Source organism: Panicum hallii, chromosome 5 (assembly GCF_002211085.1).
Source record: "Panicum hallii strain FIL2 chromosome 5, PHallii_v3.1, whole genome shotgun sequence".
Taxonomy (NCBI): Eukaryota; Viridiplantae; Streptophyta; class Magnoliopsida; order Poales; family Poaceae; genus Panicum; species Panicum hallii.
This window is the reverse complement of record NC_038046.1, coordinates 45,084,135-45,101,628: the sequence shown is the minus strand read 5'-3', so window position 1 is coordinate 45,101,628 and position 17,494 is coordinate 45,084,135. Positions and strand designations below refer to the sequence as shown.

At 41.4% G+C, this 17,494-nt stretch overlaps 1 protein-coding gene across 1 annotated transcript; it reads left to right on the top strand.

Annotated features, from left to right (window-relative positions):
• The first annotated feature begins 12,618 nt into the window (after positions 1-12,618).
• LOC112895615 (protein MHF2 homolog) lies at positions 12,619-17,494 on the top strand. Its single transcript, XM_025963590.1, has 8 exons — positions 12,619-12,838; positions 12,916-13,033; positions 13,698-13,774; positions 13,883-13,966; positions 14,067-14,106; positions 16,815-16,868; positions 16,964-17,122; positions 17,210-17,494. The coding sequence occupies exons 3-7, from the start codon at positions 13,721-13,723 to the stop codon at positions 17,065-17,067; spliced, it is 336 nt and encodes a 111-aa protein (XP_025819375.1). The 5' UTR covers positions 12,619-12,838; positions 12,916-13,033; positions 13,698-13,720; the 3' UTR covers positions 17,068-17,122; positions 17,210-17,494.

Below are 17,494 nucleotides of genomic sequence, written 5' to 3'. Positions count from 1 at the left end.
GCTAGAGCTATTCCTTCAGCTTCAAAACGTAAAAAGTTTTTATTTTACACTAAGTCAAACTCATGTAGCTCTGACCAAATTTATACTTCCTCCATTGTGAAATATAAAATATCCAAGCATTCAAAATTTAACTCAAATATAAGATATTTTAGGCATATTTATAATTCTCCAAGGATTCATTTAATTCTCCTCGTAGCTTTCTCCACCCACCTCTAATTTAGGTTTAAACTTGGGCATTTTTATAGTTACCCACGATCAATTGCGGGCACAACCTGCCTAGATCTTGGTGCAGACCCAATATTTCCCCCACGTTAAAGTGAATGGCACGCGTGTCTTTTGCTCTCTCCCTTAATTTATTCTACCATTGTTTGAATGCCTTATATTTTAAGTCAGTAAGACTAGAAAGATGCATTAAATTAGTTTTATTAAATCCACCATCAAATATGCCTTGATAGTTATTTATAATTCTAGATCCTAATATATTTCATATGAAACATAGTCGAAGTTGAAATAAGTTTGACCGAGCACAGAGTAAAGCGCTTTATATTTTGAAACAAAGATAGTAGCTCATAAAAGCTCACATCTCACTCCCAAATACTAATGGCCCTACCAAGCACCGAATTCATTCATGATCCTACCATTCTGCGTAAGAGGTTTTAAGAGCACAAACACACGGCACACATCCTAGTGTTACAATAGATCATGCATGTAATTCTAGCCATGATGATACAAGAACACCCTATGCAATCTATATAAATCATAGATTGAAATAAGCAAACTTGTAATAGTAGAAATCTTAAAAGGATCCACAAGGATTGTTAATGAATCGAAACTCATGAACCAAAAAGCTATGACAAATTGTTGATACCAGATCACCACCGAAATCATACTTTTGATCTGTTGATCCTAGCTCCAGAACTCCAACGTAGTTTGTCCTCGCAGGGAAACCACATTGATTAGAGTTTAGCCTACGCTATCCTCTAGATAGCTGCACGGCCCTTAGCTCTTCTGAAAGATGTCTCTCTGGCTCCTCTGCTTCTCTATTGCAAATGCTTTGAATTGGTTGAATGGATGTCGATGTTGACGAAGGAGGGAGATGTCGCGAGTTAAATGGCAACTCAATTGGGTGAAGGAATGACCTAGGATGATAAGCCTAGTTGGGACTTGACCGATCAGGCTGCCCTTCATTTTTGTCCTCTGTGTTCGCCTTGGTCACTAAGTTGCTCCTTGATCTTCTAGATGACTCTGGTTACTTGTACGTGGGCATGGCTTGTTGATTTCTTAGAGATATGTATGAATTATAATATCCTTCCCAATGCCTTGCTCTCTTCATCTTGATCTCAAGATCAACTTGCCAAATAACTAAGTGCTTAGTCCCCAAGTTTTCTAAAATGCATATATGTCCAATCTGGACATCATCTGGTGAGTGAAAGGCTAGGCCAATCGGCCTAGGCAGTTTCTAGTTTCTTTCATCTTCGTCTTCTGTGGGCTCATCCTTGGTTCTAGATCTTTTTCATTTATGCTCCAAATTAGGCAAATGTCATACAACATCTTCCAAAACACAAGGCATGCATATGTAAATATGACAAGATTATTAAGTATGATCCATGATCATGGTGTTATTTTGTACCAATATTGAAGACAAATAGGAGTAAAAAGGTTTCGCTCATGAGCGCTAACAGAAGTCCGAGTTTGATATGGTTGACCATGAAGATGCAAGGATTATTCCTGGCAAATTCTGTCATCGGTCAGGTAAAGCCAGGCATCATCGTCAATATGCTGCTCCTTAATGCTCCTACCTATAAACATTATTTCAAGGATATTCTTACAAATAAACGTGAGCTCCCTCTAATAAGTACATACTACATCAAAATGACGGAAGAATAATGCAGTGCAGCCATCACTAACGAACAGTGGAGCCAGGATTTTAGAGTTGGTATTCCCGTTTCCAAACCAGAACAAAATGCTCAATTGTTCAATGTGCATCCTATCATCCGTGTTTTGAGCTCTTAAAAGTTAAAAGTTCATCAATTGATTCTTCTTCAATTTATTGAGCTCTACAATATACGGGAACTCAGGAAAGACACAAACCCTAACTAAATAAATTAAACTAGAAAAATGAGAAAATAAAATTTTGCTCACTCGACGTTCGATGCTAGACTGTTGCTGGACGCTGGATTGCCACCCTGACGCAACAGCTCTCAAGAGGCTCAGTCCTCAGGTTTTGGCAGCCAGGCCCTAATGTTGGCCTACCGTGCCACCACCAACTGCCTCTTGCCGAGTGCCAATGCTCACAATTCGGCCCTTGAGCTAGCCACGAAAGGTGCTCCCGCCGCTTCGGCGCTCGCCCTCATCGCCGCCCTCCGCCGGTTGTCGCTCGCGCCGTCATGGCATAGGTCTAGCTCAAATCAATTTTGGGGAATGATGCTATGGAGAGATATGCTGCACCCCTAGCGAGCGGCAGCGAGCTGGCTTGCGCCTGCAGAATCAGGTGGGGCGAGGGGTGACTAGGATTACGCTTTGGACTGAATTCTAACTTGAGGAACATACTATTTGACCCAACATAATTTATACTCATGTATATACTTGAGATATAGTCGATTTTTGCTGAAGAAAGTTGGGTATTCCTGGAAATACCCAGGAATCAATGTAGCTCCGTCCCTGCTAACGAAGGACCGGAGAAGAAAAGAGACCTATAGAAAGTCCAACCATCCCATGTTCCATCGACACTTAGATGTTTGAGCATACACTGTGCGACCTTGGAGCAGGTGCGAGTGTCATGCCAAAGGCCGTGTTTGAGAAGCTATGCCTGCCTGAACCAGAACTGACAGCAATGTGACTCGAGCTAGCAGATAATTCAATTTGCTGAAGGCAGCAAGAGAAAATGTTGACGTCAACAAGAAAAAGGTCAAATTTAATTTCAATAGCAAAATGAGCGCGTTCACCCACGACTCGAGGGTATGAAACATGATCACTAGTAAATACATACCACCACACCATCGTGTGAAGCAGGAGGAGTAGAAGAAAGAATTGAAGGAGGTGAAGCCTTGCACCAAAACCAAAGATTATGCAGAAGTGGGTACCAGTGCACCATCTCAGCGTGCTGGTCAAAAGTGTAGAATAGAGGAGTCTTGTTATAGACTGTAAATGAAGTGCTTTGCAGGAGGCAACCCGAGATCATTGAGTTAGGTGGTAGTCAGCTACCGGAGGACAACTTAGGAGTTACATTAACTCCAAACAAGTGGATCTTAGAACTTTGTTAGGACATACTTTGGTGATCATTTACGGTAATCCTTATTATTAGATATTTTGATTTATAAGTTTTGGTTGATCTTGTTTAATCTTTTAGCCAATGACATAATCATAATAGGATGGCTCATGTCATTTGGCTGCATGTGTTCGTATGTATGTACGAGCTATATCTCTGCTTTTCTTTTTACTCTTTATTTTTCCTATGTTTTTTCTTTTCCTTTCTATTATTATATTATATTATATTATTATTATTATTATGTAGATATTTCTTCTCCGATATGTAATTTTTTTTTCACAATTTCTCTGATACATCTTTATTTCTAAAACTTAGATCTTAACAAACATATATCTTATTATTTTGATACTTTTCCCTCTTTTTACTTATTTTTTGAATAGTGTGTGATTCTTCTTTTTTTCAACATAGTTTGCAGCAATGTTCGTTGATTCTTTAACTAAAATCAGTGGCTTTTCTCTTATGATTTTTCCTCTTTTCTTTTTATTTCTTCTTCTTCTTTTCTTTTCTTCTCCTCTTCCCTTGGATAATACTAACTTTACTTTTCCCTTTCTATTTTGTTTTATTTTCTTTCTCTTTATTTCACCTATCCTCTTATTTTATCTTTAAATTTCTCATTCCTCTCTTACTTCATAACTTAATTTTTTTCATTTACTTTTTGTATGGATTATTATATTTGTTCTAAGTCCATAATGTATTTGTTCTAAGTGCACAAATATTTGTTCTAGTAATTTGTATAACTTTTCTTCAGTAAGTTCATATAATTTGTTCGATTGTTCCGTGAGTTTGTATAATTTGCCTTAGGTATACATATAATTATTCTATAAATTTATGTAATTTAGTCTTTAAGTATGTATAAATTGTTCGACACGTCCAATCGCTTTGTCTTTGCGTTTGTAAAATTTTTTTGGGTGTACATATATCATAAAATATCTTTCAGTTTGATAAAAAAGTATTATAAAAGAATCTAAATATAGTCAAGTGAAATTTTAGTTTGAAGATTTTATCGTAAGAAATCTAATGGTGCTATCAAAATTTAATTTGGACTGCCAGTTTAAGATCTCTAACTTTTTAAGTTCTAAAGTTTCTTGCATGTGGAAATTTAATTTGGCAAGCGGTTTAAAGTTCTAAATTTTATTGCATCTATGATAATGTTATCAGTTTTTTCTGCATGCATGCATTTGCTTTCTCTTATCAGCAAAGTGAGAAGCAGTTCGAATAAATATATGATTTGAAAGAAAAATTGCATGCACTGCTGCACCAGCCGACCATAAAGTACTCCAGCGGATCTACGAGTTCTAAATGTTCAAGAGACAACCGCCAACCATAAGCGCGCCCGTAGGCCCTAGCCAGGGCGGAGCCAGAAATTTTGCATAGAGGGAGCCGGACCAACATATCGATATAATTTGATGGCCAACAAATGAGAACTTAATATATATATTCAACAAAATATTTACCGCTCGTAACTCGTATTAACATGAGTATTGGCTACAAAATAACACAAACCAAGGCAAAAAAAGTTAACAAGAAAAATCTGAATGATTTAGCGTACACAAGCCATAAATTAGCAATGTCAGGAGTCACTGACTTGCTGAAGCCTATGTAATTAGGACTTATGGAGGATTAGAGTTGGAGGCGGCGTCTAGCCTAGGTGTTCAGCATCCAAAGCAGCCAACCGCACTTGGAGGCCGAATGATCGCAGCAAATTGAAGCCCTGGTGCTGTGTCGTCTATCGTGTGCATCGATCCATAAAGGCATCATGCAATAGGATTAGGGATTTGGGGGATATTAAGAGCGGCCCTCATATAACTCCGGTGAGGCACATGTGAATAAAAAAATGATCGTTTTAGTCCATATTGCTAAAACTGTAAACTGTATTAGCTTGTTTATTGTATAAGTAAATGTGATCTTGATCCTGGTTTTGCTAGGGTTAATTAGAAATTTAATCATGCTAAAACTCCTACACGACAACAACTGTATTGGATCATTTGCCTTTTTGAAATCAAGGTAAAAATTCTTTTGTTGCATTGTTGAGGGGGCCACGGCCCCCCTAGCTCAGCCAGTGGCCATAGCGGCAATTTCTATTCATCGTGCGTGCGTGAGTAGGTGCTCACGCGTCGCAGAAGACCTCTTGTCCCACATGACGTATCTCGGTTTATATGCCATGCATGTACTCAAGCTAAAAAATCTCTATTTTGCAAACTAATTATCCAAATCAAATTATAATTACATCACAGTGATCTTTACGTTGAGATCTTTGAAACTAGATCACACTTGCATACATTCAAAAAATATTTTTTTAAATATTTTTTGTTTGAACATTTTTTTTGTTCTTGGAACACTTAATTTTGTTTTTGGAATATTTTATTTTATCTTCAAACAATCTCGTTTATGATGAATATTTTTATGTCTTCTTAGTAACAATATATTCAGAACATTGTGTGTTCTAAAATAATTTTTATTTTATTTTTAGGTGTTCCCTTATGCCCGGGCGCACAGGTGCCCGCGCCGTCTATTCCTAGCGCGCGCACGAAGTAGCGCGGTTCCGCTTCCACCACCCGGCGCACTGCCTGTTCCTTCGTGGGCCGAAACAAGATGGATGTCCACTTTTCTATTCGTGTGATCGCTTGTCTGTTCATTCCGTTTTTTAGACTGCTGAAATTTCTTGTGAGCATTAAAGGTGCTAGCCTCAATCAGAGTGCTTTTGTGAGGGGCAGATGCATACATGATAATTTCTTACTTGTGCAACAGCTTGCCAGAACACTTCACAGAAGCAAGGAACCACACATCCTTCTGAAGTTGGATATCTCAAAGGCTTTTGATACAATTTCTTGGCCTTTTCTGATAGAAGTTATGCGTTACTTGGGGTTTGACCAGCAGTGGTGCAACCTTATTTGTCAGATTTTGTCCACTGCTAGCACTCAGGTCCTAGTGAATGGAATTCCTGGGAGATCTATCTCTCATCTTCGTGGACTTCGGCAGGGAGACCCTCTCTCCCCCTTGCTGTTCATATTGATTATGGATGTCCTTAATTCCCTAATTCAATTGGCTTCCAGGAATAATTTGTTGCAGCCTATAACTGGGCAGCAACAATGGTCTCGGATTTCTTTATATGCCGATGATGTGGTTATCTTTTTGAGACCCAATCAGAAGGATCTTTGTGTGGTACAAGACCTGTTAAGGTGTTTTGGAGAAGTTTCTGGTCTGAAAACTAATTTGATTAAAAGTTCAGCCATACCAATCCAATGTTCCGATGAAGATATTGGGAGAACAGCGGCAATTCTTTCCTGTTCCATTAGAAGCTTACCTTGTTCATACTTGGGTATTCCTCTTTCTATTCACAAACCTACAAAGGCTGTTCTAACACCTCTGATTGACAAGATTGCCAATAAATTGCCAGGATGGAAAGCCCCCCTTCTAAGCAAGGCTGGCAGGTTGGTTGTTGTGAAATCTGTAATTTCAGCAACACCCATTCACCAAATGCTCGCCTTGAATCTGCCCAAATGGTTCTTTAAGGCTGTTGATAAAAGGAGAAGGGGCTTCCTTTGGAAAGGGCAAGAACAGGCCAATGGAGGAAATAGTTTAGTCTCATGGGCCAAGGTGCAAAGACCTTACATGTTTGGCGGTCTTGGAGTACATGATCTGGAAAGGATGAGTTGGGCACTGCATAAACCTGATCCCTCAAAACCATGGATTGGTCTTCCTGTCAATATTCCAAAGCAAGCCCAAGCATTCTTCCAAATGGCCATAACTGTAAATATTGGGAATGGTAATTCTTCCAAATTTTGGACAGATAATTGGTTACAAGGAAAAAGTGTGGCTGACCTTGCTCCAAATCTGGTCCTGGCAGTCCCAAAGAGAGTAATTCAGAGGCGTACAGTGAGCCAGGCATTATCCAACAGAGGCTGGGTGGCTGATATCAAGGGCGCTCTAACAGTTCAGGTTTTGATAGAATTCCTCAAAGTCTGGGAGCTTGTTGAGGGTATAGTTTTACATCCTGATGTCCCAGATCATTTTTCTTGGAAGTTTTCATCTTCTGGTCAGTATAGCAGCAAATCTGCATACAATACGATGTTCACCGGATCCATTAAGTTCCCAGTTTGGAGGAGGATCTGGAAAATTTGGGCCCCTGCAAACTGCAAGTTCTTCATTTGGTTGGCCATTAATAATCGATGTTGGACTTCGGATCGACTGGCCAAACGTGGGCTACCGCATCAGGCCGCTTGCCCCCTATGTGATCAAGATGTGGAAACTATCAACCACATTCTTGTATCCTGTGTGTTTGCTAGAGAGGTATGGAGTTTAGTGCTTAACACGATCATCCCGGCAGTAAGACCTCCCAGGATTGATAGTCATTTCAACTCCTGGTGGTGCCGAGCCTCTGCTACTTTGCCCAAGGATGAGAGGAAGGGGTTTAATTCCCTAGTGGTTTTAGTTGTCTGGGAACTTTGGAAACATAGGAATGCCTGCGTTTTTCAGGGTTCTAGGCCTGCTGTCCAAAGTGTTGTGCAAGCTGTTATGGCTGAAGGTCATCTTTGGTGTTTAGCTGGGGCTGCTGCCCTTTGGGGTTTGGTCCTTAGGACTGAACCTCCTTTGGTCGTGAATGGGGTTGTAACTATGTAAGTGTGAGTTGTAATACACACCTACCTCCCGAGGTGTATAATTTTTTAGGGGGTTTCTTTCTTCTTAATGAAATGATGCGCAGCTCTCCTGCGTGGTTCGAGAAAAAAATTTCTTGTGAAACATAATGCAAAGTTGTGGATACATTTGTGTAACACGAGAAGAAGTTTTGGAACATTTTCCTAAGTTTGAAATGACAGAACTTTTCATGCAGTTTGGAACATTTTAAATATTTTTTATACTTTTTGAAAAGTTCCGGCTGTGTAGTAATAAATATTTTGTGGAGCATTTTCCTATGTTTGGAATGACAGAACTTTTCATACAGTTTTGAACACTTTAAAGTTTGTTCATATTAAAAAATTCCGGCTTTGTAGCAAGAAAACATTTTGTGGAAGTTTGAGAATGTCAGAACTTTTTGAAAAGTTTACAACACTGTGAACTGTTTTTGTGACTTTCTACAGAATAAGAGAAGAAGTTTTGGAACTCTTTCAAAAGTTTAGAATTACAAAAAATTGAGGCAGGTCGGAACATTCTACACTGTTCTCGTATTTCATTCAGCTGTGACCCGTGGCAGGGTGTCTTTCTACATACTGGCCGGCCTGCGGCCGAAATGAAACGAATCAGCAGCCGGCGAAGCGCCGCTCTTCTGCGGCAGCGCGTCGTCGAGATAAATAGATGCCCCCCAGGTGCCCAGCCCAGCGGTGGGGACTTGCTTCTGCGACGACCGCTGCTACAGTCGCTCGCGCTATGTATAGATGCCCCCCTCCCGGACTTTTTTCTAAAAAGGGGATTAAAAAAATCGAAAAAGGGGTGCCAGTTGGAGAAATTTAGAGAAATAGGTGCCTCCCGCCCGCTGAACGGGCGGAAAGGAGCCTCCCGCCCAACCATAGGGCGGGAGGCTCAAAAAAAATTTCCAGGGACCTCTTCGTGAATAAGAAAACTTTTCTTATTCGCGAAGAGGTCTCTGAAGCAGGCCTCCCGCCCGGCCACTGGGCGGGATGCTCCTGGTCCATTTTTGTTATATTTTTTTTAGATTTTTTGTTTCAGAAACTATTTGAAATTCAGAGTTTTTTCAAATATAAGATTTATTCGCCATACTCTTATGTATGCATATAAAATTTTAATTCAATTTTACGAAGAAGATTATGGTATCTAAAACTTGTACGAAGATAGTTAAACGATAACGTTTGCAACGTAGAATCTAAATATTACGATAGTACAATACATGAAGCTATTAAAAATAAAATAATATGATAATGAACATTACAAATATTACAAATACATGAATCCAAATATTGTGTCTTCAGTCAATGCGGCAAATATTACAAATACGTATCCAGGTCTGATAGAATCTCAACGCAGCAAATATTACATATGAGCAAACAACGTTTAAATAAAATTACAACTAAATGATGCCTGATGACGTACTAGCACTCGATCGGCGACGTCTCCCACTTCTTGATGCAACCAGAGGTCTTCCATCTGTAGCATCACCTGTAGGGCCAGCTTCAGCACAACTGGGGCCAGCATCATTGGTTGGACAACGTTTATACGTGTGTCCAATCTGATTACATGCACTGCAGCGTTGTATCCTCAGACGGAGCTCTGACTCATCCATATCATTACGAATACGCCGTGACTGACGGCGCCCTCTCTTAACCCGTGATGATCTTGGGTCTGGAATATATATAACAGGATTCGCTGTCTCAGTGAACGATCCAACCAAACGGAACCCATAGATCTCATACTGCCAGGTGCTAGCAATTGTCTCCTTTCTGAAGTAATGTGAAACATATATATCGACAGGATATCCAATATCCGCACAAGCAGCCATTACATGAGAACAAGATAAGTGCAGCAACTTGGGCCTCATGCATGAGCAACAACAAGTTCCATCAAACTTGAGAATGCACTCCTTTACAGGAGTTTGACGTCTCATGCCATGTCGCGCCTTGTCTTTAGGAGATACCTCAAACTTGAGCTCCTGTGTTCCACATTGCCGTACATGGTGTAGCCGGACGCTTTCTGCCTTCTTAGTCATATATTCTGTTACCTTGAATCCAAAATTTCTGTCTGGATCTCGCATGAATACCTGATTTTTAGTGAACCGCTCCCGAAAGTAATCGGTACACCCGCGGACAATGAATTCAACAATTGCAACCAGTGGAAGCCCACAAACACCTCGCAGCACCCAATTGTAAACTTCGGCGAATTTGGTGGTCATTATACCGTACCTTGCACCATCGTTATCATAAAGTAACGCCCACTTCTCCTTAGGTTCATTCTCAATCCATTTAGAAAATTTTTTCACCGCTGACCCAGACCTTCTGCGAGTACGTGCAGTATCTGTTGGCAAAGGGCACAAAGCCTCTGCTTCATCCTGTGCAGTTATGTTTTTTGATGCGTCCTCGGCTCTTTTCTTCCCGGTCAGTTCATCAAGTTTCTGCCACTGCTTGTTAAATTTTTGCTGATTCGTTTCCTTGCATAGCCTCTTGAACATATCCATAAGGTGCTTGTTCTTGAATTGCCTGAAAAAGTTTGCACCGATATGTCTCATGCACCACCTACTGCGAATATCACGCCACTTGGGCGGCTCTCCGGTCTCCACACACCCCTGCTGCAAATCTAGAATTGCCCTCAGTATGCCGGCGTGACGATCATGAATCAGGCAGACATCTTCCCTATCCCGAACGACTGCAAGCTTAACCCGTTCCAGAAACCAGTACCAACTGTCTGTGTTCTCACTCTCAACAAAAGCAAAAGCAACAGGCAGCAATTGATTGTTTCCATCCACTCCAATAGCTGTCAGCATTTGCAATCTATACTTTTCTGTGAGAAAGGTCCCGTCGATGCACAGGATAGGCCGGCAGTGATGGAATGCGTTAATGTATGGACCCAAGCTGAAAAAGACCCGCTGCAATGTGTGGGGCGGACCTTCTCCTCTGTCTAGAGTTTTCAGGTCATAGTAGCTTTTAGGATTTCTCTGACATAGGACGGCCAGCATTCGAGGAACATTATCATATGCAGCCTCGAACGTACCAAACCTCATCTCCAACACCTTTTGTTTTGCACTCCACGCCTTACTGTATAAGATGGTATACTTGTACTTTTTCTGAATGTACCTGATAATAGACTTTGGTTCATATGACAAGTTCTCTACTATCATCCCGTACATCTCATTTGCGATGTATTGCGACGTGAGGTTGCGATGGCTCTTCTGCACCCCAGGCAAATGACAAGTGTGCTGAGTGACAATGGAGCATTCCCAATAATCTTTCCATTTACCCTTATAGGCATGCACCCGCCATGGACAGCCATCCTTCACACATACCACATCGTACTTACGAGATTTGCACTCGACTGTCTTAAACTCTCGCATAAGAGAGAGACCAGCACTTAACAGCTTCCTTCACCTCTTCAATTGAGTGGTACCTTGCACCCTGGATAATTTCATTCTCCCTGCAATCCGAAGGCCAGCTACATCCGTCATCTACGACAAGATGACTGAAGTCGCTGCTTACCCAATCTTGAGGCACATCATCGTCATCATCAGACGAATCGGCATTCATTGCTTCATCCAATTCACGTTCTTCGTCTTGCAGCTGTTCAACAATAAAGGGTATGTTCTCCCCCTCATCAGCCACGCATTGAGGTGCTACGGTGCCACCTGCCTCAATGTTGGCCTCCTCAACTTCTTCATCAATATTTTCATCCCCCGGAGCAGCTTCAATGTTTATCAAAGGGTTTTGGTGCACACTGACAAGGAGTACCAGTGGCCACTGCCAATGACTTGCATTTTGCAGATAAGTTAACCAGTCCTCGTTGCTTGCAAGTGGTATAAGTTCCCAGATCAAAGCGTGAGTGGTACGATTTATGACGCATTGAACACTCACAATGTGTGTCTCCTGATTAATCCTTAATCCCCTCATTAACCAGTTGCATAGGGATTCAAATGTCCTCTCGTGCGGTCTGGTAATTCCTCTGACCGCACAGTTGAATTCACTTAAATCTACCCCATTCGGCCCATAAATCACATTTTCTTCTCCGTAATATATACTGAAAATACTCTTCTCGGAAGACATATCTGTCAATCATTAATAAACTAGTTATACTACATGTTAATACACAACGAACGACGATCCTAAATTTCAGCGACTCTCAGATTATATTTTACAGATTCTAAACTATTCAGATTATAAATTATACTAAAAACAAATGAAAATACTAAAAACTATTTAAAACATAACTACTCTAAGAAATATTTCCTAAATTATAGTTATTTTCAAGTACTTATATGGCTAGAATGAGAATATACCTCAAAATCGACGTGTGGACAGGGCTTCGCCGCTTCCTCTTCTCTCTTCCTCTCCTCTCTTTCTCTTTTTTCTGATTTTTGCTGGATAAAATGGCATTTTTGGGGCAGGTTGCGGCTTATATAGCCTGTGGGGGGACCTCCCGCCCTACTAATGGGCGGGATGCCCCTCAGCACAACATCCTGCCCTTTGGTTGGGCGGGATGCCCTCCCAGGGACCTCTTCGCGAAGAAATTGTTTGCGAAGAGGCCCTCGGGGGACATCCCGCCCGCTGGGTGGGCGGGATGTCCCCGGCCCAACGCGTCCTGCCCGTTCAGCGGGCGGGAGGCACCCATTTCTCTAAATTTTCCCAACTGGCACCCCTTTTTCGAATTTTAGTTTTTTTAATCCTTTTTTGAAAAAAAGTCCCCCTCCCGGCCGTAGCAGCAGGCCGCAGCAACGGACAAAATGACGAGCAGCAGGCCGCAGCAACTGACGAGCGACTGCGATTATTGCTGGGAAATAGCGTGAGGCAGGGTTGGCCCAGCTTGATTTCGGCCCAATCGGATCTGCAAGCCTGCTTCGCGAATTGTCGCGACTGCAGCAGGCGACGGCGCCGGCGCGAGTCGTGGGCTCGTGGCCATCCCTCCCTCCCTCCGCCTGTAAGCAGATCGAGCGCTACCTTCCCTCCCTCTCCCCTGGATATGAGGAGATGGCACCCTCCCTTACTCCCTTCTAGTGCGAACAGGTCGGCGCCTTGCCTCAATCCTGCTCCGGCCTGAGCAAATCGTGCTTGATCAGCGCCTCATCGCTCTTCCCCACCAAGAAGAGCCAACGCCCTTCACCAGCACCTCGTGGTAATTGAATCCCAACATATGTATGCATCTAGGGTTAGGGTAAAACGGATTGACGAAGGGATTTCAGGGAGGGGAAGTACCTTGTCGACCTCCCTCTCTTGAGATGTTGCCTTGTTCCTTTTCTAAAATTGATGATTCACTTGCTATGTTAAAAAATGGATTCTGCACCAGCAAAGTTAAAAATTGGTGCTCAAAATTTGTATTGACATACATCATTAACATCATTGATGTGTGCATTGCAAATGCTAAAGGTTATGTATTTTCAGATTATGACGAGCATTTGTTTTTAATTTAGATGGACAAAAGGACCAAGTTTTTAATATATTCACTATTCAGATTAATTGAGGAAGAGAGGCATTTATCTACCAGCATCCATGTGAAGTCTCATACTTTTGCTTGTACCCATAAAAATATTGCACTATGTGTTCTTTATGGCAGCATACCTAGACCTCCCAATTATATATGTGACTGGTATGTGCAATTATAGGTTAATTGTGGCTACATATGTAGTATGACTTGTATCTGTGTAGTGGTCAGACCTCCTAATTATGTGTGTAATTGTCATGCCTGTGGACATGTTGCATTTTTATTTCTAATTTAATATGTAACTATAAAACTTTAATTATTTGCATACCTTTAATTTCTTCTTCCGCATCCCATGCAGTCGTGGCGAAGCTGCTAGCCGCCATGGATGAAGATGCGACGACGAGCAACTCGCGCGCTGCCAAGACATTTGATCCGGTAAGTTCATCTGACCCGGACCACAACATACCCTACCTCCAATTTTTCTTTTGGCCGTTATTCAGGTTCTGCTCGGAGCTGTAACCTATTTTTGGAGGATTTGAGCAGGACCTGATTCATGCCATCTTTAAGCTGGTGTGGAGGCGGCGGGCGGAGAAGAGCAGCGGTGGCAACGAGGACATCGACGTCGAGGTGATTCATCGGTCCAACCCAGACCTAGATGTTAAGAAATTTTCTGGACCTCCCCTGCCCCTCTTCTACTGACCAGTGCGCATTATTTTCTAATTTGCAGCCTGCTGTGGAAACCTCGAGAAGAAACCGGAGTACAACTGGTAAGTGAGTCTTTTATTTTCTTTTTTCTTTTACTACCGGCAAAGATTTGTTACATGCTTGATGAGAACACTTGTTAAACATTAGGAAAACAGTATGAAATAGCTTCTAGAAAGTGTATGTGTTGGTCTTTAGTGCAGTCAAACGGCATCAGTTTGCACAGAAACCCATAATGTTTACCCAGTCCCACCCTCTTACATAGTCAGTTTTAACACTACAAAGCAATATTAGTGCTTCAACTTTTGTTGCCTATGTAGGGATGTGCATACCTATTATCGCATTGGCAATCAGTAATATGTGTCCACCAGAGAAAATTCAGTTAAAAATTCTTTGTGAAACTATTTCAGGGGGCTACACATATCCAATTTTTTACCTAGTTTCAGACTTTCAGTATGACAAGCAGCTACTTAATAGGATTGATCAGATATTCATGAGTTAGTCTTTTATTTGCTCCTATTACTATAGTTGTAACAGTAAACACTTATGTTGATTACCTAGCAGTCTAGCACACACCAATTCTTGCAGCTTAGTACCTATTTTTGTTTTCAAGTATATGGCTTCTAGTCTTTCTGAGTGTAGCTGTGGTGCTACAGCAGATGTAATATAATCTTATTTGGCAATAGCTTTATGAAGTGGCTAAAACAATTTGATCTTTTTCCTCACAAATTGACTCATATAACCACACTTGCATGCCTCAAGTTTTCAAGGCTGTCTGGGCAAACCACTAACTCAAAGATTGATGAAGATATATATATATATATATATATATCTTCTGGTTTTTGTCTAGACTGAAGCTGGACAGTGAAAGGTTCCTAGGTACCATGTTAAAACCGGCTTTTAACTTTGGGATATTTCTGTCTTTGTTACAGCTGGCTTCAGTGGCTTAAGGCTGTCTCCAACAAGAGAAGCCATTCGGAGTAGTCAAATATACGTTTTTCCTATCGGTTAGGAAATAGCTACGGTAGGTATTTTTCTGGCCTCCAACAGCATAGGCAAAAAGCATACTGCATTCCACTGGTAGTTGGCTCCCGCCGGCGGCAAGAAATCTCTCCCGCCGCTGCACAACCCCGAACCGGCGAGTTCTCCCTTACCGCACAACCTTCTCTCTCCTCCCGCCCAACTGACCGTTGGTCGAGCCGCGGATGGCTTGGCCTGGCAAAGGAGGCATTTTAGCTTCCCTCTCCCCTGCTAGCCAAAATGCCTTGCCTTTATGCCTACTCTGTTGGAGACGGATGACTGGTGCTACAGTGCTCCCACAGTAGCCATTTTGCCTTTGCCTTGCTGAATGGCTCGCCTGTTGGTTCTGGTAGTAACTTGGGGTAAAGTACCACTAAGATAAAACTTTGGTAAACATGGGTTTTCTTAATGAAAAAAGTGGAACTGGATTTAAACTTTGCAGAACAGGTGGTTTTCTTAATGAAAAACGTGGAACTGGATTTTCTTTTTCTTTAAGGGATCAAGCATTAGAACTGGAAATAGCTTCTAGTGAGCGCATGCTTTGGTCTTTGGTGCAGTCAAATGGCATCAGTTTGCATGGAAACCTGGCCATTGTTTCACCATCTAACTTGTCCTCTACTTCCTTTACATAGGGATGTGCATATTGCATACTCCCTCCATTTCAAAATGTAAGTCATATTTTGTTTCTTTAGGACAACCCTTTGACCAATAATTACTCTATTAGTAAGCAGTTTTTGTGATGCAAAATTGATGTTATTAGATTCTTATTGAAAAGCACTTTCTTATGAATATGATTTTGTATAACATAAATGATATATTAATTGAGTAATTGTTGGTCAAAGTCTTTGTCCTAAGGAACGAAAATGCACCCTACATTTTGGAATGGAGGGAATACCTATTGTAGCATCGACAACAAGTAACATATGACAAAAGCAAAACAGTAACAAATGACACTACCAGACGAAATTTCTGGTTGAAATTATTCAAGGGGGCTGCACAGATCCATTTCTAGCAGGTTTCAGTATAGCAACCCAGGCACTTAATAGGTTTGATGAGATAGTCATTGATTACAGATTAGTAGTTATAGCAGTAAACATTTGTCTGTCACCTAGCACCCAGAAACTTTTTGAGCTTAGCACCTGTTTTCTGTTCAAGTAGATGGCTTCAGTGTTCCAACTTCATGAATGTAAGCTTTCAGAAGGCATAATATCATCTTATTCGGCAAAGCAATATGAAATGGCTAATACAATTTGACCTTGTTCTTCATGAATTGACTTGTATAATCGCACTTACATACCTCAAGTGTTCGAGGCTGTCTGAGCAAACTAATGATATGTAGGTTATGTACTGATGCCTCTTTAGTGTTCTATTTTATTTATCTTCTGGTTTTTGTCTAGATTGGAACTAGACAGTGAAAGGTTTCCAGGTACGATATTAAATCTGGTTTTAAACATTGGGATCTTTCTGTCTTGGTTATGTCTGATTTAGTGGCTATCTAGCAGTAGCTTTGGATAAGAGTATCACTGAGACAAAAACTTAGGTGAACAGATGGTTTTCTTAATGAAAAAGGTGGAGCTGGATTTCTGTTTTTTGAGGGATCAAGCATTGGCACTGGAAAGAGCACGAAAGCTGTATTTGACTCAATCGTTTTCACCCTTGTGGTTCAGCTGGACAATTTACAGTTTAAATAACTTGCTGCAGCCTTATTGTGAATTTATTCATGATATGCTGACATGCTGTGTTCACCTGACAGCCAATGCAAGTGCGCTTAAAGTCAGCTGCGAACTTCTGCGCATATTCGTTACAGGTTTGCACCTCTGAAAAATGCTGCATAACCTCATGCTTGCAACTAGCAGCAGCAATTCCATTTCTGTAGTTTTAACTCTGAAATTTCTCTTGCAGAGGCCATTCAACGTTCTGCTTTTATCGCTGAAGCGGAGGACGCTACTGTTATCGAACCCACCCATCTAGAGCGTGTATTGCCGCAGCTTCTCTTGGACTTTTGAGGCGCCCCTATGGAGCTTCTGGATCCATTTATTCGACCACATCTGGCATAGAAGGGTAAAGATGCCTAATGGCTGTGTAGATTTTGTGCGGATGCAATCACTGGAACCGTATGACTGATCAATGTCTTGTAAACACACGCAGCTTCTGCATCTTCTAAGCTTGGCGAAAGGAAAAGGCAGGACAGTGCATCATCAATCATCTATCATCATACAGATGGTTGGTTATCACTTATCAGGGCAGCAGCCCAGTTACATATGTCAGCAGCTGCTGTCAATCCAGTGCTAAAGCTTAGCAGCGGTCTGTATTGTAGCTTGAGGGAATTTCCTTTGAGGCTGTGTAGCTTCAAGAAACTTTGGCGGAACAGTACTCTGATGGTGTATCTTTATATTGAAGCAGCTCGCTTAAGAGATGGATCAGTTTCATTTC

Excerpts from the sequence above, each read along its gene's own strand:
- LOC112895615 (XM_025963590.1), top strand. The coding sequence starts at position 13,721 with ATGGATGAAGATGCGACGACGAGCAACTCGCGCGCTGCCAAGACATTT. Across the intron at positions 13,967-14,066 it reads ACGAGGACATCGACGTCGAG|CCTGCTGTGGAAACCTCGAG; the intron begins GTGATTCATCGG and ends TCTAATTTGCAG. Across the intron at positions 16,869-16,963 it reads TCTGCGCATATTCGTTACAG|AGGCCATTCAACGTTCTGCT; the intron begins GTTTGCACCTCT and ends TTTCTCTTGCAG.